Consider the following 18,606-nt stretch of genomic DNA (forward strand, 5'->3'; position numbering starts at 1 on the left):
ATGAATCTTAATTTCCTTAAAAGTTGATCATGCTTTAACCATTCACAAGGGACCAATACAAGGATTGTACCAATACGATATACTGGAATGGAGCTCCAGTCATTCCTGAGGCGGTTGCAGGGCATGTGAATTGAGGTGCCACCTTGATCCCTTTGCCTCTCCCTCTGTTAACAGAATCTGCCCTCACGGAGACTCGTGCATTTCCCAGTAATGATATAGTTATAAAGAAAGTAAACGGATATATAAAACTGCACAGACACACTGCTGTATGAACTTGATCCCATCATGGAATCCAAGGAAGAGAGTTTATTCATGCATACATCACGTTTATATGGACAACAGTCACGTGATCACATTGACCTATATTATTGGCTGTCAATTGAGGGCATACAAATTACATGTACATTAACACCCTCACATCATGGCGTCAGTCAGCTGTTGTAAGCAGGTGAGAGAAACACACAGGGGCCACCTGTCCCCCGAGCTGTTTGGGTTAAAGGTTAAAGGGGAAAGTATGTCAATCTATCCCCCTCCCCTCCATGTAACACTAACCCACAGCCATATCACTGACCCGGAGAATGGACTCCTTTGTTTGTTTGGGGGTCTATTTATATCTCCATTGAAGAGTCACTTGTGCATGGTGGCTACTGCGGGGGCATTTAAGATGCTGACGAGCCGGCAGCTGAACAGCACTGGCCTGGAAGTGCAGTCTGAGGGAACATCTGACACACACACACACACACACACACACACACACACACACACACACACACACACACACTGGAAGTGCAGTCTGAGGGAACATCTGAGCCCAGTACGGAGCCATCTAACCCCGTTCACTGCTCCCCGGGCGTCGTCAAAGGCAGCTCACTGCTCCGGGTTAGTGTAACTTCACTTCACTGTATGTGTTCACTGGGTGCTGTGTGTGTCACTACCCTGGATGGGTCAAATGTAGAGGTGGAATTCAGAGTGTGTGTGTCTACACCACCTCTGCCATAGAATCACTTTCACTTCAAAAGTAGCCTCTTGAAGATCAGGGGGACTACTGGTAGCTTGGCACTGCCAGCACATTCACTGTGGTCTGGAAACATTCCTCTGGATTCAAATTGGGCTTGGGCATTGCTAATGGAGTTATCCAGGTCTTGTTGGTATTCACACTTTGTTTAGGTCATGAATCCTGACTTCGCAGCAGTGTGATGGTCCATGGTGACAGCCTATCAAACTTACAGAAGTATGTTGGGGTCATTTGTGTTTGTGAAACGTCTAGTAGAGCAGCAAAGTTGTAGTCCATCATTGACACTATATGACGCTTACATTCAATGTTTTCAAAACATGCTGATGTAGATTTGTGTATCACAATTTGTGTTCACAGCGAGGCCTGCATTGATTTAACCCACTCAATTTCAACACATCCACACATACTCACAGGAACACACACAGGCACACACATGCACAACCATACATACACTCATTGCTGTTGAAACACAAAGAACATGATTATAAAAAAGGACAAAAATATTTTAAGAATTTATTTTTTTATTGCTTGACCTGCCATTAGGACAATCTATACCAAAAAAAAAAAAAGAATTGTTACTTTTTAGCACATCCAGTAAAATCAAACCATTTACAGTCATAGGATAAGAATAATAGAAAAATGGTCCTCTGTCAGCCCACAGCTGTGTACACTGCAGACTTTACAAACTAAGCGGAGGGAAGGGGACGGGAGTATCTAAGCCCTGATTCTCTCATCTAAGGCAAACAATGTCCATGTTTTATGTACATACACATTGGTATTGCACACGCGTGAGCGTAAAGCTATAAATGGCAATAACTGTCCGTTATGTTTTTTCTTTTTTTTTCAACTGAGAACAACTCGATCACTCGACAACGCCAGCAGATGATGTGTCTGCAAACATAATGTGAAAACCAGAGCAGTATGTGTAAATTGTAAGGTTTTTAAGGGGTGGGGGTGTTGGATGAATCAAAAACTCACATTCTCTTCTAACAATAAACGTTAGGACGCTTTTGAAAACGTTTACTTAATAAATGCTTCCTCAGAATGTGAGAGGGGAAAGACGATCAGAATCCCTGTTTGTCTACCACTGTGCTGGTATTACTCAGCCAATAGCATTCGCTGTTTAAGCAATCGTTTGCCACACTAAAACTTAAAACATCTGCTGGCAGTTAAGCATCATAGTTAAACGCTTGTTGACTGCTAAATGATAAATAAGGATGGAAGCTAAGGGGATTTGCAGTGGGCAAGAGTAGAACTTCTCAACCAAGGCCCTCAATCTAAAGGGCCCTTCATTGCTGTCAGAAAAAAATACAAATCCTTCCACAAAATCTTACACTATGCCCTCTTCTACTGCTTTCTTTTCTGTTGTCTAACAATCCCTGAAGTTTTCCAACTGAGAAAGAGAATAGGCAAACATAACAACATAAACACACAGGCTGATGAAGTCTGTTTTCTTTTTTTTTCCTTTTTGCAGTAACACATTGGCGATATTGGATAGGAAACATAAAAATATCTTTTAATTAAATTTCCATCAAGGCCATTCACATCCCACGCTCAATAAGGTGGACATGTTTCACAAAATGCAACACACTGTACCTATGTCTGTGTCCTCACCGAATCACTGAGGAAGCTCTGTATATGACTTTTCTCATCAAGCAAGTAGTGACCCTTTTCAAACTCACCCTGATCACTTACAATGGTGAAGAGTTAACACAACTTCACATCACCCAGTAAATGCATGACATACTTCCTTAAGAAAAAAAAATAATAACTTGCAAAAGATCTGAAAGTTTTGTAACAATAATTCAGTCAAAAGAAACGCATACAGATATATAAATGGTACCCGGTCTGGAAACAACCAGTTTAAAATTCAAAAAACATGACCAAAAAGCTTTTGCTATTTCAGGAAATCAGCTGCGGATGTCATTTCTACATAATGAAATTAAATAAAATTAAATGGTATAAAATTGAAATAAAAGTACAGGACAGGCCTGTAACAAGCTGAAGGAATAAGAACCACTGACACCAGCACTGTTCAGGTCTGACGACTGAACATGTGTGGCTCAAAGAACGTCAACGTCGGAACACTTCAAACAGGAACTAGAACAGTGACAGAAACAGAAAGAAAGCAAGCCAGAAGGAAAAAGGGGCAGTCATATTTATGGCACTGTGCACCAAACCATTTCGTACAAGATGTGCGCGTCACCATACTTCCTAACCCCCCCCCCCCTCCCCATGCCTTGAGCCACTCCATAGCACACACACACTGCACATGCTGGACTGCACTTGGCTCCAACATGCATTGACCTCTCACTTTGTGACATATGTAACAGGTACCTGATCAATACTGACATTCTCTTAAGTACTTGCGGAACCTCAGCGTAGCACAACACAGCTCAGCTCATGAGGCCGGGGCCTTGGGGACCAGGCGATGTGAGGTCTAGCCCAAAACTTCCAACAAATGCTTAAGACCACATTCTTCAAACACTACCAATAAACTCTCACGGCAGATAACCTTGATCTCAACAACTCCCTCTCGCAAAAGCTGACCAGAATTTAACACTGCTTGGGATGCAAAGACGACAACAAATACTCTTTGAGTTCGCAGGTAGGGTGCTTTGTCCTGGACTTGCAAGAGGGCCGATTTCACTTCTATCCTACGGCATGCACACATGTAATACCTCATAAAACACACCAACCTATCAGAGCACCCACATTCATATTTAGCGATTGACACGTCTGACCCCACTGCGCACCGGTGTGGTAGATCCAAACAACAGTGCTTCTTCCGTGTCCACACACTTCTCCATGAACAAACGTTCACAGCACCACTTTACTACTGGCAGCAGACCAGTCCCCCCCTTCCCTGTTGTGGAATGAAGACCACCACCTGGTATTTGGCACATGTTTGGAAGCGGACGGCGATGCACATACTTTCGCGTGAGGACATGAAGAACGGACATGGCGTAAGGACTGTCAGATGTGTCCTGATCTCGCTGCTAGGGACAAAGGGGTTTAATGTCACTACTAAAATGATGAGAGGGAGAATGGACATGGTCGAGAGAGATCCACCAAACCTGCCTACAGAAACCAGAAGCAAAAAAACAAAAACAAAAAACAGCAGGCGCATAGAAAGGGTTTTTTCCATATATATCTACAGATGTATATGTATATATATTTATATTTATATAATAAACTGTGCAAAAAAATATGTTTATAGTCATTTCGCGTCTAATATATAGATTAATTTATATGCTGTATATGTGCAACTAGAACAAGTAATGAGCAAAAACATGAAACACCAAAGTGGAGCATATGGCTTCAGTAGCCTTCCATTAGCTCTGGTATTACAAACTGAACACAAAAATCAAGACACCAACTTGCCTTTGGCTTACCTAACGTACTCAAAATCGTAAAATACGAGACAGAAACCAAAACTTAATAATTCAGAAAAAAAAAAAAACAGGTAAAATTGAACTCTGAACTTTTATCTATTTAGAGGAAGGAAGAATTTCTCTGTCCCTCTTCTGTTTTCAGTGTGTACCTGTTGGGTGCCTTTTTTAAGGAAATACTTTACGAGTAAGGTATTTGATTAACCTCCCAAGACAGCTCACACAATTTTTGTTGCGTGTTTAAAAGACATCTCTGGCACAACAGACCACTGGCCCTATGAAGAGACCGTTCTAACACAATGCAATGGAGAAGCTACAATGTAACGTGAAGGCAGATAACCAAAGAAAAAAAAAGAAAAAAAAAAAAAGAGAGAGAGCGATAAAGAGTAAGCTATAGAGAGAGAGAGAGAGAGACACAACACTGAGGACAGACAGAGTGGACACACGGGTGTTGGAACATCCTCCAGAAGTAAGAAAATAAAGCAGATTTGCATTGGTGGACCCTGTGGCACAGGAGATAAAAACCAGGGACTGGGAGGAGAGGACGGGGGGACGGGGGGAAGGGGTTGATGGAGGGGAGTGGCAGTTTCAGACGGACAGGGACACAAAGCTGTTGTACTGTTGGATGTTCCTCTTCAGGATGTCTGAGCAGGGGCCGAGCACTCGCTCGAAGCGCGGGCGGTCAAGTTTCACACATTTGAGGGGTCCGCGGGAGACCACGGTGGCAGCACGCGGGCGATTCATCAACAGAGCGATTTCACCTACAAAACACAGACACACACACACAGATACAAACACACACACACACACACACACACACAGAGGAAAAAAAGGTGTCAAGTGTCAAGTCAATTTTCCGTGCTGTAACAATATTTAGTGGGTGAACTTAGGGATGAAGTTGCTGCTGGGGCAATTTTTTGAATTACAAATCACTGTGATCACTAGGGGCAAATTATGTGTAATTTGCATACATTCCTCAAACTGTAGGCCTATTCAGTAATGTAAACTCTGGCTACCTCATCTCCACAATCAATCAAGAGAGACGCACCTTTAGTCATGTTACCATGGATACAATCTTGGTAGCCATGACAACAGTGGTGCAATTGTGAGTGTCAGGTCTTGGGTAGCATATTCTTACTGGCTTTTCTAAAACGTCATGGAATTCAAACTTTCTTTCATGTAAACAGAGTTAATAACCGGATATCAGTTTTGGCTAGGGTGTCAGCCATACAAGACGATCAACGCATCAGAAACTCACCAAAGTAGTCTGAGGGCTGAAGTCTTCCCACCTCCACAAACTCCTCATTCTCTGACCGCCTCTGTAGAACAGCAGCAGTTCCCTGCACACACACACACACACACACACACGTGAGGTGTATATCCATACATAGTCACGTCTCTGAGAAATAAGCCCGGCAACAGTGTCATGCCTGTATTTCTTCGGACTGTCATATGTTGTTAAAGCCGTGTCTCTTGTTTCCAGAAATGATCACAACAGCACAACTTTAATAGGAAATGATAGGAAAAACAGAAGGAAAACTGGAAAAAAAATCATAAAAAAATACATTTTAATAAATCATGCAGAGGAGGGGAGGGAGCAAGCGATAAGGCGGCCTCACCTCAAGGATGATGAAGAACTCGTCTCCGGGCTCTCCTTGCACCACGATCTTCTGTCCGTCTTCAAACTGCACCGTCTCCAGAGCATCAGCCACCGTCAGGCGCTCCCATTTATCCAGAGACTCTGCAAGGGAAGGACATGGCATCACTCACCACTAGATGGCGCTCACCCTCACAAGCTCAACTATCGGTACACAGGAACTGGGGGAGGTCACATGCAACTCAGTTGTTATATTTATGGAAGTTATCTCTGACAGAGTGGTGCTACAAATAAGCCAATGTATTTATTGGCCCACGTATCTCTCTGGAAATGACATCTCTGTGCCTCTCTTGTGAAAGGCATTAATGGATATCTCTGTTGGTGCTGTTATTGATCTGCAACAAACAGAACCTCGTTATCTACATCTATCCATCACATCAGATCAGATCAACACATTATTGCAGTAAATTGATGATGACTAACCAGATTTTTTTTTTTTTAAACAAAAAGATTATGGCTTACAACACTTGACTATGATATAAGTGCAGCATTACTGTGCGTTCAATCAATGTCGTTCAACAACGGGTGCAAAAGATCAATAGATCCTTTCACACACGGAAAACTTAAAAAGACTCGACAATCGTTACGAACAGTTACAACTATCGTCACCCACCGAGAATTGAAACTTTGCTTAGGAACTCTTCGTACATCTTCCTCTTCCTCAAGGTGCTGCCCTGCAGGGGGGAATAACAGGAAGCACATGTCAATACATAAAGATGGCCACTCTTCCTCATTCACACACCGGAGTACATTAAGATACGGCATCGCAGAGGTCACACAAACTATGTGAAGAACGACAATGTAGCATCCCTCTGTAGCTGTCTTACCACGAGTATTTTCCTTAAGCTGTTTTACCACCGCTATCCTCCTGTAGCTGTCTTACCACAAGTATTGTCCTATAGCTGTCTTACCACGAGTATTCTCCTGTAGCTGTCTTACCATGAGCATTCTCCTGTAGCTGTCTTACCACAAGTATTGTCCTATAGCTGTCTTACCACGAGTATTGTCCTATAGCGGTCTTACCACGAGTATTCTCTTATAGCTGTCTTACCACACGTATTCTCCTGTAGCTGTCTTACCACAAGTATTCTCCTGTAGCTGTCTTACCACAAGTATTCTCCTGTAGCTGTCTTACCATGAGTATTCTCCTGTAGCTGTCTTACCATGAGTATTCTCCTGTAGCTGTCTCTGTCGATGCCCCACAGCTTAACGTTGGTCTTGGCTCCGACTGTGGCCGCCCTGGGGGTGCCATAGATGAGCGCTAGCTCACCAAAACTGCCCCCCTCTCCAATGTTGGTGACCAACTCATTATTCACATACACCTGAAAACACACACACAACAAGCTAGTTATTTATGCAAAGTGAACGTAACTTCACTTCAAATTCACAATTTCCTGATAGGAAAACATATATAACTCATTGATAGGAATACAGTACAAAGTAAACAAATGTCTTTCTTGTGTATCCATCCCTCTTTTTCTGCAAGTAATTTCATGCATTCGTCTACTTACATCCATTTCGCCTTGGTCAATAACATAGAAGTTATCCCCCTCATCTCCTATAAAGACAAGTCAAATCAGTGAGGCCCAATTCTCATTTCTGTAACAAATCTGTCAAAAGTAAGTGCAAAGAGTACAAACAGTTGCCCCCACCTTGCTTAATGACTGTTTCTCCAGCAATGTAAGTGACTGAGAACATGGCGTCAAAAATGTCACTGTAAAGACAAAAGAGAACTTCCTTAGCATAAAATGAGAATGAAAAGTAATCTCTACCAGAGATGACCGAGAGAGAATAACATCTTCAAATCAAGTACACCAGTGTTACCTTCTTTCATTGTCATCTAGGTGGGAAAAGAGTACATTCTTCTCAATGGCCTTAGCCAAGGCAGCCATCGTTTTGTAGTCCTTAGGGATAACCTACAAAAGGAGAACATAGCCACATCCTTTTAAACATAGGTCATAGGTCACAGGGAAAGCAGAAGCAGTCTCCACTGTAATGGTCATCCATTTTGGATCAACACAAACAACATCCAGGCACCTGTGAGCTGCAGTATTAAATACTATAATCTCTACCAAGTCTAAACACTGCTTCATTAGCACGCTGTTCTGCCAGTGGAGGAAAAGAGGCCTTTTAACCAATAACCCAATGAGGACACTTAAGATGACCTCGAAGCCTTACAGTTGACCTTAGGCAGTTTTGAGAGGATCTGCTGTGAGAGAGAGAGAAGCGTTACCTTTCTGACGTAGGAGGCGGCGTCTTCCTCAGTGTACACCTCGGCGCTGATGGCGCCACGCCGCCGCCGGCCCTTCACCACGGGGTTCATGGGAGGAGAGATCTCATCGTCACGGGAATCGGACCGCGAGCTTGACTTCTGCAGAAGGTGCTGCTTGACCTCCTCCTGTGGGGGCAAAGAGAGAGAGATAGAGAGAAAGAGGCGAGGAAAAAGATGATGATGGAGAGACAGAGAAGAAAGGCAGAGTGAAGGTGAACCAGGGAAGAGAAATTAGAATATTTCTGCTGTAGAGTTACATATTAGAGCCATTAGAGCCAGTCACGGCTAGAGTATTAGAGCCAGTCACAGCTATCCCAACTGCTGTGGTACAGACTAGTGGACAAAAGGCTATCATGGCAATCCTTCACCAAAGCACCCTGGACAGATCAGGTGTCATATAGTCAAGACCAACACATACATGCAAGCATGCACACACACACACACACACACACACACACACACGCGCACGCACGCACGCACACGCACACGCACACACACACACACACACACACACACACACACAGGAACACAACATGAACATGTGCAGGAACACGCAGATGGTTTATGCTCTTGGCCATAAACCCACTGCTGTCTGTATTTTCTTGAAGAATCATGTTGCTAACAGACCAACTAAACAGTGCAGCATTCCATGACATAATCATTAGGAGCTATTGCAGTTTTTGTTCTCTAAACTTTCAAAGCAAAGATAACAGTAAAGAGCCAACATACTTTTATCTGTTAGCTTTTACCACTAATAGCAAAGTTGGCACAGATAAAACGTAGGTAGCTTCGGGGGGCAATGTGGCGCAACCAGTAGCCCTGACCACATTTGGGCCCATGGAGGACACAGTTTCGAATCCGGCCTGATGTCATTTCTCCTGTCCACTCCCACCTCTCTCCCTCTCATTTCCTGTCCAACTCTTCACTTCACTATCCATAAAAAAAAGGTAGGTTGCTTGCTAGCTGATGTATTTGGTAATGTACTCAGAGACATCATGAACCCTGGACAGCTGTTTGAAAAGTAAGTGTGTTTATATCTCCTTCTAATATGACCATAAACTTCCTACCCACAAAAAACAGACCGTTAAAACAGTAAGAACTAGAATAATGTTCCCAAACAACGTTTGACTAAATTAAAAGTCAAATCCTGGCATGAAGACTTATTTTTATGCACTAAATATGCATCTGTGCTTCAAACCTAAGCCATTAATACCATCTAGAGATTTCACCCCCCCCCCCCCCCCCCCCCCCCCCCTCCACACACACACACACACACACACACACACACACACACAGAGAAAGACTCCATTTAGACAGACGGACCTTTTCCAGCCGCTCAAAGTACTCTCTGAGAAAGGCCATGGGTCGGTCGGGCCTGGAGGTGCACAGCTGCACGATGCAGTCCTTCAGCAGCTGCTGGATGTTGTGCTTCTGCACGTAGAGCTCACACTCACGTAGGCTCCTCTCCTCCTCACTGCTCGAACTGCCGGACGCCATCCTGATCTCTACACCAAAGAGGGAGGGGAGCACACCCACTTTAAACACATCTGGTCAGTGTAAGACTGAGCCCTTTGGATTCAAAATACAGCAGGCTAAATATTAAATACATCAGTCAGAATAATTCACATACAGATATAAACAACATGAAAGTATAGAGTTAACTTTAATAAAGTAGTGAAGTATAATAAACTATTGTCCGTGGAGCAATAGGAGAATGGTAATGAAGGTTCTATTACTAATACTCAAATACATGTAAAAATGATGGTATCTAATCCTGTTGATTATAAGCTACCATTTGGGATGGCAGACTTGTTACACTGGTTTTGTATGCAGTGTTAGCCCACATATTCCATGGTGTGTAGGCAACAGAGAAAGGGCAGAACGCAGTTGTGGAAAATGTATTTGATAAGAATCTTATCTAATAAGATTGCACCCCAAGAGAATAGGGAATTTCAAAGGTATTTCAAAGACATAGCATAGCCTTATCCTGGTATGACTATTTCAACTAGCCTACCTCCCACTGTAATATGTGGATTTTGCTCCAAAATGTATAACATAAATCAAGCTGGAAGGACAAAAACAAAACTTAGCATATCATTTCAACACTAACAGACAGTCACATGCAGGTGGGTGGCGTGTTATTAGACAACACCTACATGACCTTAGTCAGAGGTAAAAAAAACTCTCATAACAGTGAAACTAAAATGGTGGCATAAAAAGCGAAAACTAACTTATTCTGACATAAAGAGGCCACTGAGCATTAAAACGGGTTTCAACCAACCACTTCAGATTTTAAAAAGCTATCTACTTCACTGTGTATAAGATGTAAGATCTCTGGGCAGACAACGAAAACTAACACTGGCCAGAGTGAAGACGCTTAGGACGTATAGTGAAGTGACAGTCAGACTTCGTACAGTTCGTACAGTTCCACGCCTGCACTTACCAGCCAGTGCTATCTAGTTAAGTCACTTATCCTGTTAGCTAACTAACTTGCCATCCCACCACTACGCAAATAACTCGTGTGCAACTAAAAATGTTTGCTATATAAAAAGACTACCCACAGATAAAATAGTCAACCCATCTAATAAATGTTGCACTTCAGACTAACATCTTAAAAGGAGAACTGCATTAGACCCACTCGGTCGTATCCTACGTTGCTCTGAGAAAGTATGAAGACTTCCTCCTACGATGTTATCGTTAAATGTTATGTGACTGCAAGCACTGCTGAGAGCTAAGAGACGGTACGATCACGCCACTAAACGCATGTTCCGAGCATGATATCGAATAGCTTCAGATTTCCCATAAAACACTGCTTGAGTAATACTTTGTATGTTACAGTTGGTTAACGTTATAATTTAGGCCACAGGACTTCTCATAACGCCATCTTAGGAAACTTGCTAAGCTAGCACAGCTAACCTACGTTATCATAACAATCCTGAGGCACGAACGACATATTTCACTAAAGAATATGCACAAAACTTCTCAAAAAAAAGAACATATCGATAAGGACAATGCACTGCACCTCTTACCTGAAATAGATATGCAAGAAAAAACGTTCTTTCGTCACTGTCACCAACAGTTTACTAGCTATCGTCTCTTCTCACAGTCCTTGGACGGATGCCCCACCGGAAAAAGGTTACGGCCAATCACAAACACTCATTGACGTCAATGCGCCTCGATCTGACGAATCTGTAACCCCTAACTACCGTAAAGGTACAGTGTTGTTTTTTCAGATAACTTCACAGAGAGAACATGAGAAGTGCTATGATGTTCCTGCTGGTAAATTATTTCTGCAGCACAGTATATAAAGCAGGACACCTTCAAGTGAAATTAAGCATAGATGAGGAGACCTGTTGATTTCTCACCCAGTCTGTAAGACTATAAATACTGCTATATTACACAATTGATAACATGCAAGGGTGTGGACACAACCATATCTTATCTCTTTAGACAGTTTAATAACTCACTGTGAAACCTCATTGTGATGAGAAAACACACACAGAGAGACAGAGAGAGAGAGAGAGAGAGAGAGAGAGAGGGAAAGAGAGGGGGAGGGGGCGAGAGAAGGACAAACTAACTTTACAGTGCCTCACATAATAAGAATAGTTAAAGCGTTGATGATCTATGATCAACAATGTTCAAGTCACATAGTCTAAGCTGTTCAGATGTCATGCTGCATGTCATGGCTTTTAATGTAGTGCCATTGCACTTTCCCAATAGCAGCAAATATAGACACACCCTCCTTCTAATTCTCTCCTTCCCTCCCACCTATATTGCTTCTTCCTCTCTCCCTCTTCCAGGCAGAGCTTCATTCGTGTAGACTGACCAGAGTCCGCGAACACAGCCTGCCTTTCGGCTCTTCTACCGGAGGGAAATTCAAGTTCCCCACCACTCTGTCACAGGCACAGGTGAGAGGTGATGCTAACTGCTAAGTCTTAATTTAAACTTTGCTCTGAATTTCAGATAATTCTTTCCTGTCTTTTAACAGAGCAGCAGAGCACAGACATGTGTGCGTTGCTGTCTTGTCAAAGATGTATGGGTGTATCATGTTTCAAGAATGTGCCCTCAGTTTGAAGGGCTATTTAGTTCAATACCTGGGGATAATTAAGATAATTAAGGACCAATAATCATTTGGACCTTAACTTTTGATAAGGAAGCACTTTGGAAAGCACAAAGCCAATGTCATACCACTGAAAATGTGTCAATGGCTTATGCGCATTCTTGTAAAACAGCTAGGTTTAAAGAATGACTGAAAATAAGTAATTATGTTAGTATTTAAATACTGTACATTGTGGTCTTGCTGACAGTGGTTGCCAGCACATTTGCAATGAGAACATTTTTAAGATAAGTTAAATGAGATGTGCTTGGAGGATAAGCCTGACATTTGCCTTCAGCAGTCTGTGTCGTACCTTTTCTGTAGGACTCATACCATCAGCGAAATAAGGCATTCCTCTCTCAACCACATTCCAGCCACTCTTCGTTGAGACATGTCCCTCTACAACTTTGGGTTGGAGCCGTTGTCCTGTCACGCCTGGAACAAAGACAGAACGCGTAAGCCTGAAACTCATCAGCTTGAAGTGCCTCCCGATACCTCATGTTACAGCCCGCAGATGCCATTTGTGCAGGAGATTCTCAGCCATTAATATCGTCTGGAAGGAGAGTACAATTTGATTATCTGTAGAGAGTTGAAGGAGGTTACCTCCTCCATTTACGAAATTGCTGAGTGCCACTGTTTCAGTCAAACATGGTTGAGAGTATATAAATCCTCATAAGAAAAAAGTAGTGGACAAGGTATTACATATAAACATATACAATGTCCTCAAAGAAGATGTGCTCAAAAATCCTCTGGCATTTCAACCATGTAGACTTCACTTGGCACTTTCCACACTCATAGGATGTCAGTTGATATACATTATTGGTCTGTGGGAGCCTTTTCTTACAGAAAACATTGCATTTGTGGCTTATCACTTCACTGCTGGTGAGAGAAAAAATGTGCGGCATCTCTTATCGTTATCTAACCTTGGCATTATTCTCGGGATGTTAATGATTTCTGATTTGAGCATTCTTATCATTCTCTGTCAGATAACCTGCATTTCCCTGTGATCGATCCGCTGCTGATCTCAAATATTGGTACAATATTTAATCCCTCTTTTTTCAGAAATTGCGGTGAGTCCTAATAGCAGTGTGGCGTACATTTACCAGAAGAACGGCAAGGAGTGGAGTAAGATCCATGAGCTAACTGAACACAGTGGGCGTATCACAGGTAATCTCCGCAGGCAGGAAGCAGCCACTAGCGTTAGTCATTTAGTCCACTAACGCCTTGTGACACGCTGAACAAACACAGGCTGCTCCATGGCTGACGTCTGAACGGAGACATTTGCACACAGACACACAAATATTTCAGTTGGTCTCTAAGTCATCACATGGGGTTCATCCATTAAAAGGTCTTGATCTGGCAAAATGAGAATGCTTTGTTACACATGTATATATGTGTGTGTGTTATGACATACATGTATAAATGCATAAAGCGTCTTGTACAGTACCTGCATGAAACATTCAGTAATTAAACTAATGACTAATAAACTAAGGATCTGTCTATTGACTCCATACATCAACAAATGTATGCATCTAACTGGCATGAGTTTGTTTGCTGCCATTTTCTCAGGTATTGACTGGGCCCCGGAGTCCAACCGCATTGTGACTTGTGCTTCGGACAGGAACGCCTATGTGTGGACCCTGAAGGATGGGGTCTGGAAGCCCACTCTGGTTCTGGTCCGTATTAACCGGGCCGCCACATGTGTCAAGTGGTCTCCTCTGGAAAACAAGTTTGCCCTGGGAAGCGGGGCTAAGCTGATCTCTGTGTGTTACTTTGAGAAAGAAAATGACTGGTGAGCACCGGCCATGTTATGTTAGGGCTCACTAAACACAGCCTTCAATCAACTAGCCAAGTAAAGGAATGATTTCCTCTCTCGCATAGAGCACACACACACATAAATAAAAACAAAATGCATAAATAAAATAGAAATTCCTTATGTCCAAATTGAACTCCGTTACTTGCTTAATGTAGGTACTAATATCACCAATCCATCTCATCTTGTTTCTGTCCGTTCTCCTGTGATAACACAGGTGGCTCAGCAAGCACATTAAGAAGCCCATCAGCTCCACGGTGCTGAGTCTTGACTGGCATCCCAACAACATCCTACTGGCCACTGGCTCAGCTGATCTCCATTGCAGGTGTGAAACAGTCTCTCTTCTGATTTTTATTTTGCAGCATCCTTGCTTTTCAGACTACATTGCCTGTGCCTGTCTTATCTTGCAATTTGTAGCATGTCATTATGGACATCTATTCTTTCGTAAATGTGTTCATACACAGTTGGAATTTAAATCAAAGCATTTGTTTTACTTTTTGAACTTGCATGCAAAAAAAAAAGTGTGTGTGATCTCTTTGATCATTCATCTATGAGTTCACTGGACCCACTTCCTGTTTAACTTCCTGTTTAAAAATAGAATCATTCTGATGAGACGTAGAAGCATAGTTGCAATCGAGTTGATAAATGCATCATTGTTCTCCAAACACACCTCATCTGTGTGATACTTCACCTACCTAACATTTGTTTGCATTGCATGCTAACAGGTACAACTTGTTATGAAAAACTCATTCCCTCTCTCTCTCTCTCTCTCTCTCTCTCGCTCTCTCTCTCTCTCTCTCTCTCTCTCTGTCACTCCCCCCTCTGCTGTGATAGGGTGTTCTCAGCCTACATCAAAGACATTGAGGACAAGCCTGGACCCACCCCGTGGGGAGCGAAGATGCCTTTCGGGGAGGTGCTGCTGGAGCACAAAGACTGTGGAGGCTGGGTGCACAGTGTGTGCTTCTCCCCCTCTGGAGACAGCTTGGCCTGGGTTAGCCACAACAGCAGCATTAGCGTGGCCGACGCCCCTCAAGGAAAAGAGTGAGCTTTGCTGTGTTGACTTATATCCCTAATGACCGCTAGTTGCAGTGGCTGATGAAAGATAAGATGTATTATAGGAGTTTGGGTCGTGTGAATCACAGTAGACCTGAGTGCTTGAAACTTCCTAAACAAATATAGTTGAAAGCCTTACAAGAGGTCATGCTCTGTGTCCTTTCATTAATAAGTAGTTAGTATTCAGTAAGTAGGCCTAAATCACCTTTTCACTACATGGTAGAAAGGGATGGCTTTTCAATTTCTATTAATAGTTGATTATTTGAGTTTTTTTGATTCAAGGTCAATTTGAGTATAGAGATATAAGGCGAAGGCGTTTTGGCTTTGTGATAAATCACTGTCACTAAGTTTTCTATTATGCTTATGTTTAGTTTTATTTTATCAATATAGTTTATTTCTCTAATGTTGGCACTCTGAGATTCTTTTGAATGAAGAGTACGTTACAAATAAAATGCATCATTATTATTATTATATAAGTCAATGTTATGTCAGAGTACAGCTTTTCCTCAACCTTCACATTGCAGCATCTTTAAAAGGAAAAATAGAAAATAATGACTGATTGAAGTTTCACCTTCTTCATATCTTTCAACCTTTACAGGTTACTAAGGTAACGCATCTCAGAACTGACTTTAGCCCCTAAACCTCACCTATCTGCTCCCAATGTTATCTTAGTCTGTGGATTTGGGGAACATTTATGTCAATACCGGGTTTTGCAAAATGATCTGTCTTTCTGTTCAGAACGACCATATGATTACAAATGATCATCAGTGACAAAACACTGCAATGTTCATTTAAAATATGATCTCTTCAAAGTAAAAAAAACTGTGGGCAATTGTAGGCCTACTAACTTAAATACTGAAATAATTAACTAAATACTATTTTCATTACAGGGTCACACAGCTGACCACCGACCATCTACCATTGACGAGTGTGCTTCACGTGAATGAGACTGAAATCGTGGCCGCGGTAAGAATAGCTGTAGACGTTATATATCTGGTGGCTGAGAGTTTGCAGGCCTGAGAATTTGCTTTCTGCCATCCTTATCAGCAAGTCTAAAAAAAAAACACAGAATGGCGCCTCAACAGGCAAGCCAGAGACACTGCGTGTGGTCAGAGTGTCTATTTGTGGCTCTCATATAAATAGCATTTTAATGAGAAATGTCTATTTTGTATATAATACATGCAGGCTGAGGGGAAGACGTAAAATGCCACTTTGTATAAACTACTATCCAAATTGCAAAGGACAATTTATCTGTTAAAATTAACATTCTGTTGACAATTGACTGGACAAGCTGGATCGATTATGAAACTATGTGAACGCATTGGGATAACTCTTTTGTCATTTGTGTTTTCTTTTTATTTGGTATAGACTTGTAATATATATTGTTATTATAATTATATATAATATTGTATGCCATTCTGTGTGAGACTCACTGTCAAGGTACTTGTTCTAATAAAAGTTTTAAAGAAAACAAATAGCAAAGGACACACAATCATAAACTTTAACAAATCTGTTCCCTCATCCTTTCAGGGTCATGACTGTTGCCCTTACCAGTTCTCGTACAAGGGCCCAGGGGAGCTGGAGTTCGTGAAGAAGCTGGACATCCCGAAGCAGACCTCCAAGAGCAACGTGTCAGCCATGCAGCACTTCCGCAACCTGGACAAGAAAGCAACGACCGAGGAGGATGACAGTGAGCTGGGCACCTTGCACCAGAACAGCATCACGTAAGGGCAGACACACACACACACACACACACACACACACACACACACACATACACACACACACACACACACACACACACACACACACACATACATACACACACACACACACACACACACAAACACACAAACACACACACACACATACACACACACACACACACACACACACACACACACACACACACACACACACATATAGTGTCTTCACAGGAAACTTGTTGCTTTCAATACCAGCACTACACAAGCTGATGGAAATAGCACCATCTATGTGCTGTTTTCTTCTTGAAGAATGACAGAACTGTAGCATATTAAATGGTTGCGTCTCATGAACTGATAGCCTAACACCTGTTAGATACACATTAGTTACATATGCATTACATTTCAAAATCTGTTCATCTGACTTTTGTTTTGTTTTGTTGTTTTGTAGGCAGCTGCAAATTGTGGAGGGAGCGAAGTCTAAAGTGGAGAAATTTAGTAGTGTTGGCCTGGATGGAGCCATGGTTCTCTGGACCTTCAAGGTATATCTTTTGTTTTCAGATTAAAATAATATTTAAACACCAGTTCATGTCCATTGTCCTTATCACACAACTTCTGTTTTCCAAACTAAATTTATCTTGTCAAGTTGAAGTGTTGTCAGCTTAGCAGTGGAGGGTTGAGTGCGACAGGCGTGCTGCGGTGGTTACATTATAGACAGACCGTTATTAACGCACATCGCAACACCCTCCAACTTGGGAATAGATAAACTTTTATCAATCCCGTGAGGGAAATTCAATTGTCAAAGCAGCAGGGTAGTGGGAATAGGAATCAAGTATCTATATACATTATCATCAAAAATAAATTAATTCAAATTTGAATAAGAAATAAAATAAATAGATAATATAAAGAAACAACTGAAATTTTTGGGTGGTTTAACTTCATGACTGACTGTGTCCTATTGTTGTCCCCACAGCACTGAGTGAATGAACGCTGATCGGTGATGATGCTATTTCACTGCCCCAGGTGTTCATCTTTCTTGTGATGAGAAACCCAAGCAATCATGTAAAAGGATGTAAAAAAAAGAAAGGAAACTCTTCTCACTGATGTGATTTTTGTACCTTTTTTCATAAAATGCAAGATTGTTTTAAACAATAAACTGTTCTACACACCAGTCTGTGTCTGTGAAAAGTTATGTAAAAAAAATTACAAAGTACACTGTTATAGCCACTGTTACAGCAACCATTATGATTAGGCTATCAATGTTTAAATAAAAACAAGCACATAAGTCACTAAACGATTTCAAGCAAATGACATTACAAATTTGTCTTGATTGTCTTAATCATTAGCTCATCAGATATGTTCAACGCTCTCTCTTTCTTTCTCTCTCTCTCTCTCAACGGTGTCCCTCTGTAAAAAAAAAAAAAAAAAAACTCAATAAGCCTACCGCAGAGAAAAATAGGCCTGGACTACATTTTCTTCTTCACATCCAAGACATGCCAGATTTAACAACCCACCGTGTATTCACATCTGTACTATATGAACATACATAATTCATAGGCCTTCATCATATATTATTTAACACCTGCAGTAAATGTTTGCCATGGG

The 18,606-nt window shown here is 41.9% G+C and overlaps 2 protein-coding genes across 2 annotated transcripts; one reads left to right on the plus strand and one right to left on the minus strand.

Moving 5' to 3' along the window:
* Positions 1 to 1,650: 1,650 nt before the first annotated feature.
* On the minus strand, positions 1,651 to 11,465 carry prkar1aa (protein kinase, cAMP-dependent, regulatory, type I, alpha (tissue specific extinguisher 1) a). The gene is made up of 11 exons (XM_080856732.1): positions 11,366 to 11,465; positions 9,660 to 9,841; positions 8,298 to 8,462; positions 7,889 to 7,980; positions 7,717 to 7,778; positions 7,576 to 7,622; positions 7,228 to 7,386; positions 6,678 to 6,738; positions 6,027 to 6,148; positions 5,666 to 5,747; positions 1,651 to 5,168 (listed from the first exon to the last, which is right to left on the minus strand). The coding sequence occupies exons 2-11, from the start codon at positions 9,831 to 9,833 to the stop codon at positions 4,996 to 4,998; spliced, it is 1,137 nt and encodes a 378-aa protein (XP_080712858.1). The 5' UTR covers positions 9,834 to 9,841; positions 11,366 to 11,465; the 3' UTR covers positions 1,651 to 4,995.
* A 1,316-nt stretch (positions 11,466 to 12,781) lies between these two features.
* On the plus strand, positions 12,782 to 18,064 carry LOC308379777 (actin-related protein 2/3 complex subunit 1A-A). Its single transcript, XM_080857036.1, has 9 exons — positions 12,782 to 12,887; positions 13,495 to 13,599; positions 14,002 to 14,224; positions 14,463 to 14,570; positions 15,080 to 15,286; positions 16,189 to 16,264; positions 16,829 to 17,022; positions 17,453 to 17,543; positions 17,975 to 18,064. The coding sequence occupies exons 1-9, from the start codon at positions 12,824 to 12,826 to the stop codon at positions 17,978 to 17,980; spliced, it is 1,074 nt and encodes a 357-aa protein (XP_080713162.1). The 5' UTR covers positions 12,782 to 12,823; the 3' UTR covers positions 17,981 to 18,064.
* The last annotated feature ends 542 nt before the right edge of the window (positions 18,065 to 18,606 follow it).

The sequence above is a fragment of the Sprattus sprattus genome (assembly GCF_963457725.1).
Source record: "Sprattus sprattus genome assembly, chromosome: 18".
NCBI lineage: Eukaryota > Metazoa > Chordata > Actinopteri > Clupeiformes > Clupeidae > Sprattus > Sprattus sprattus.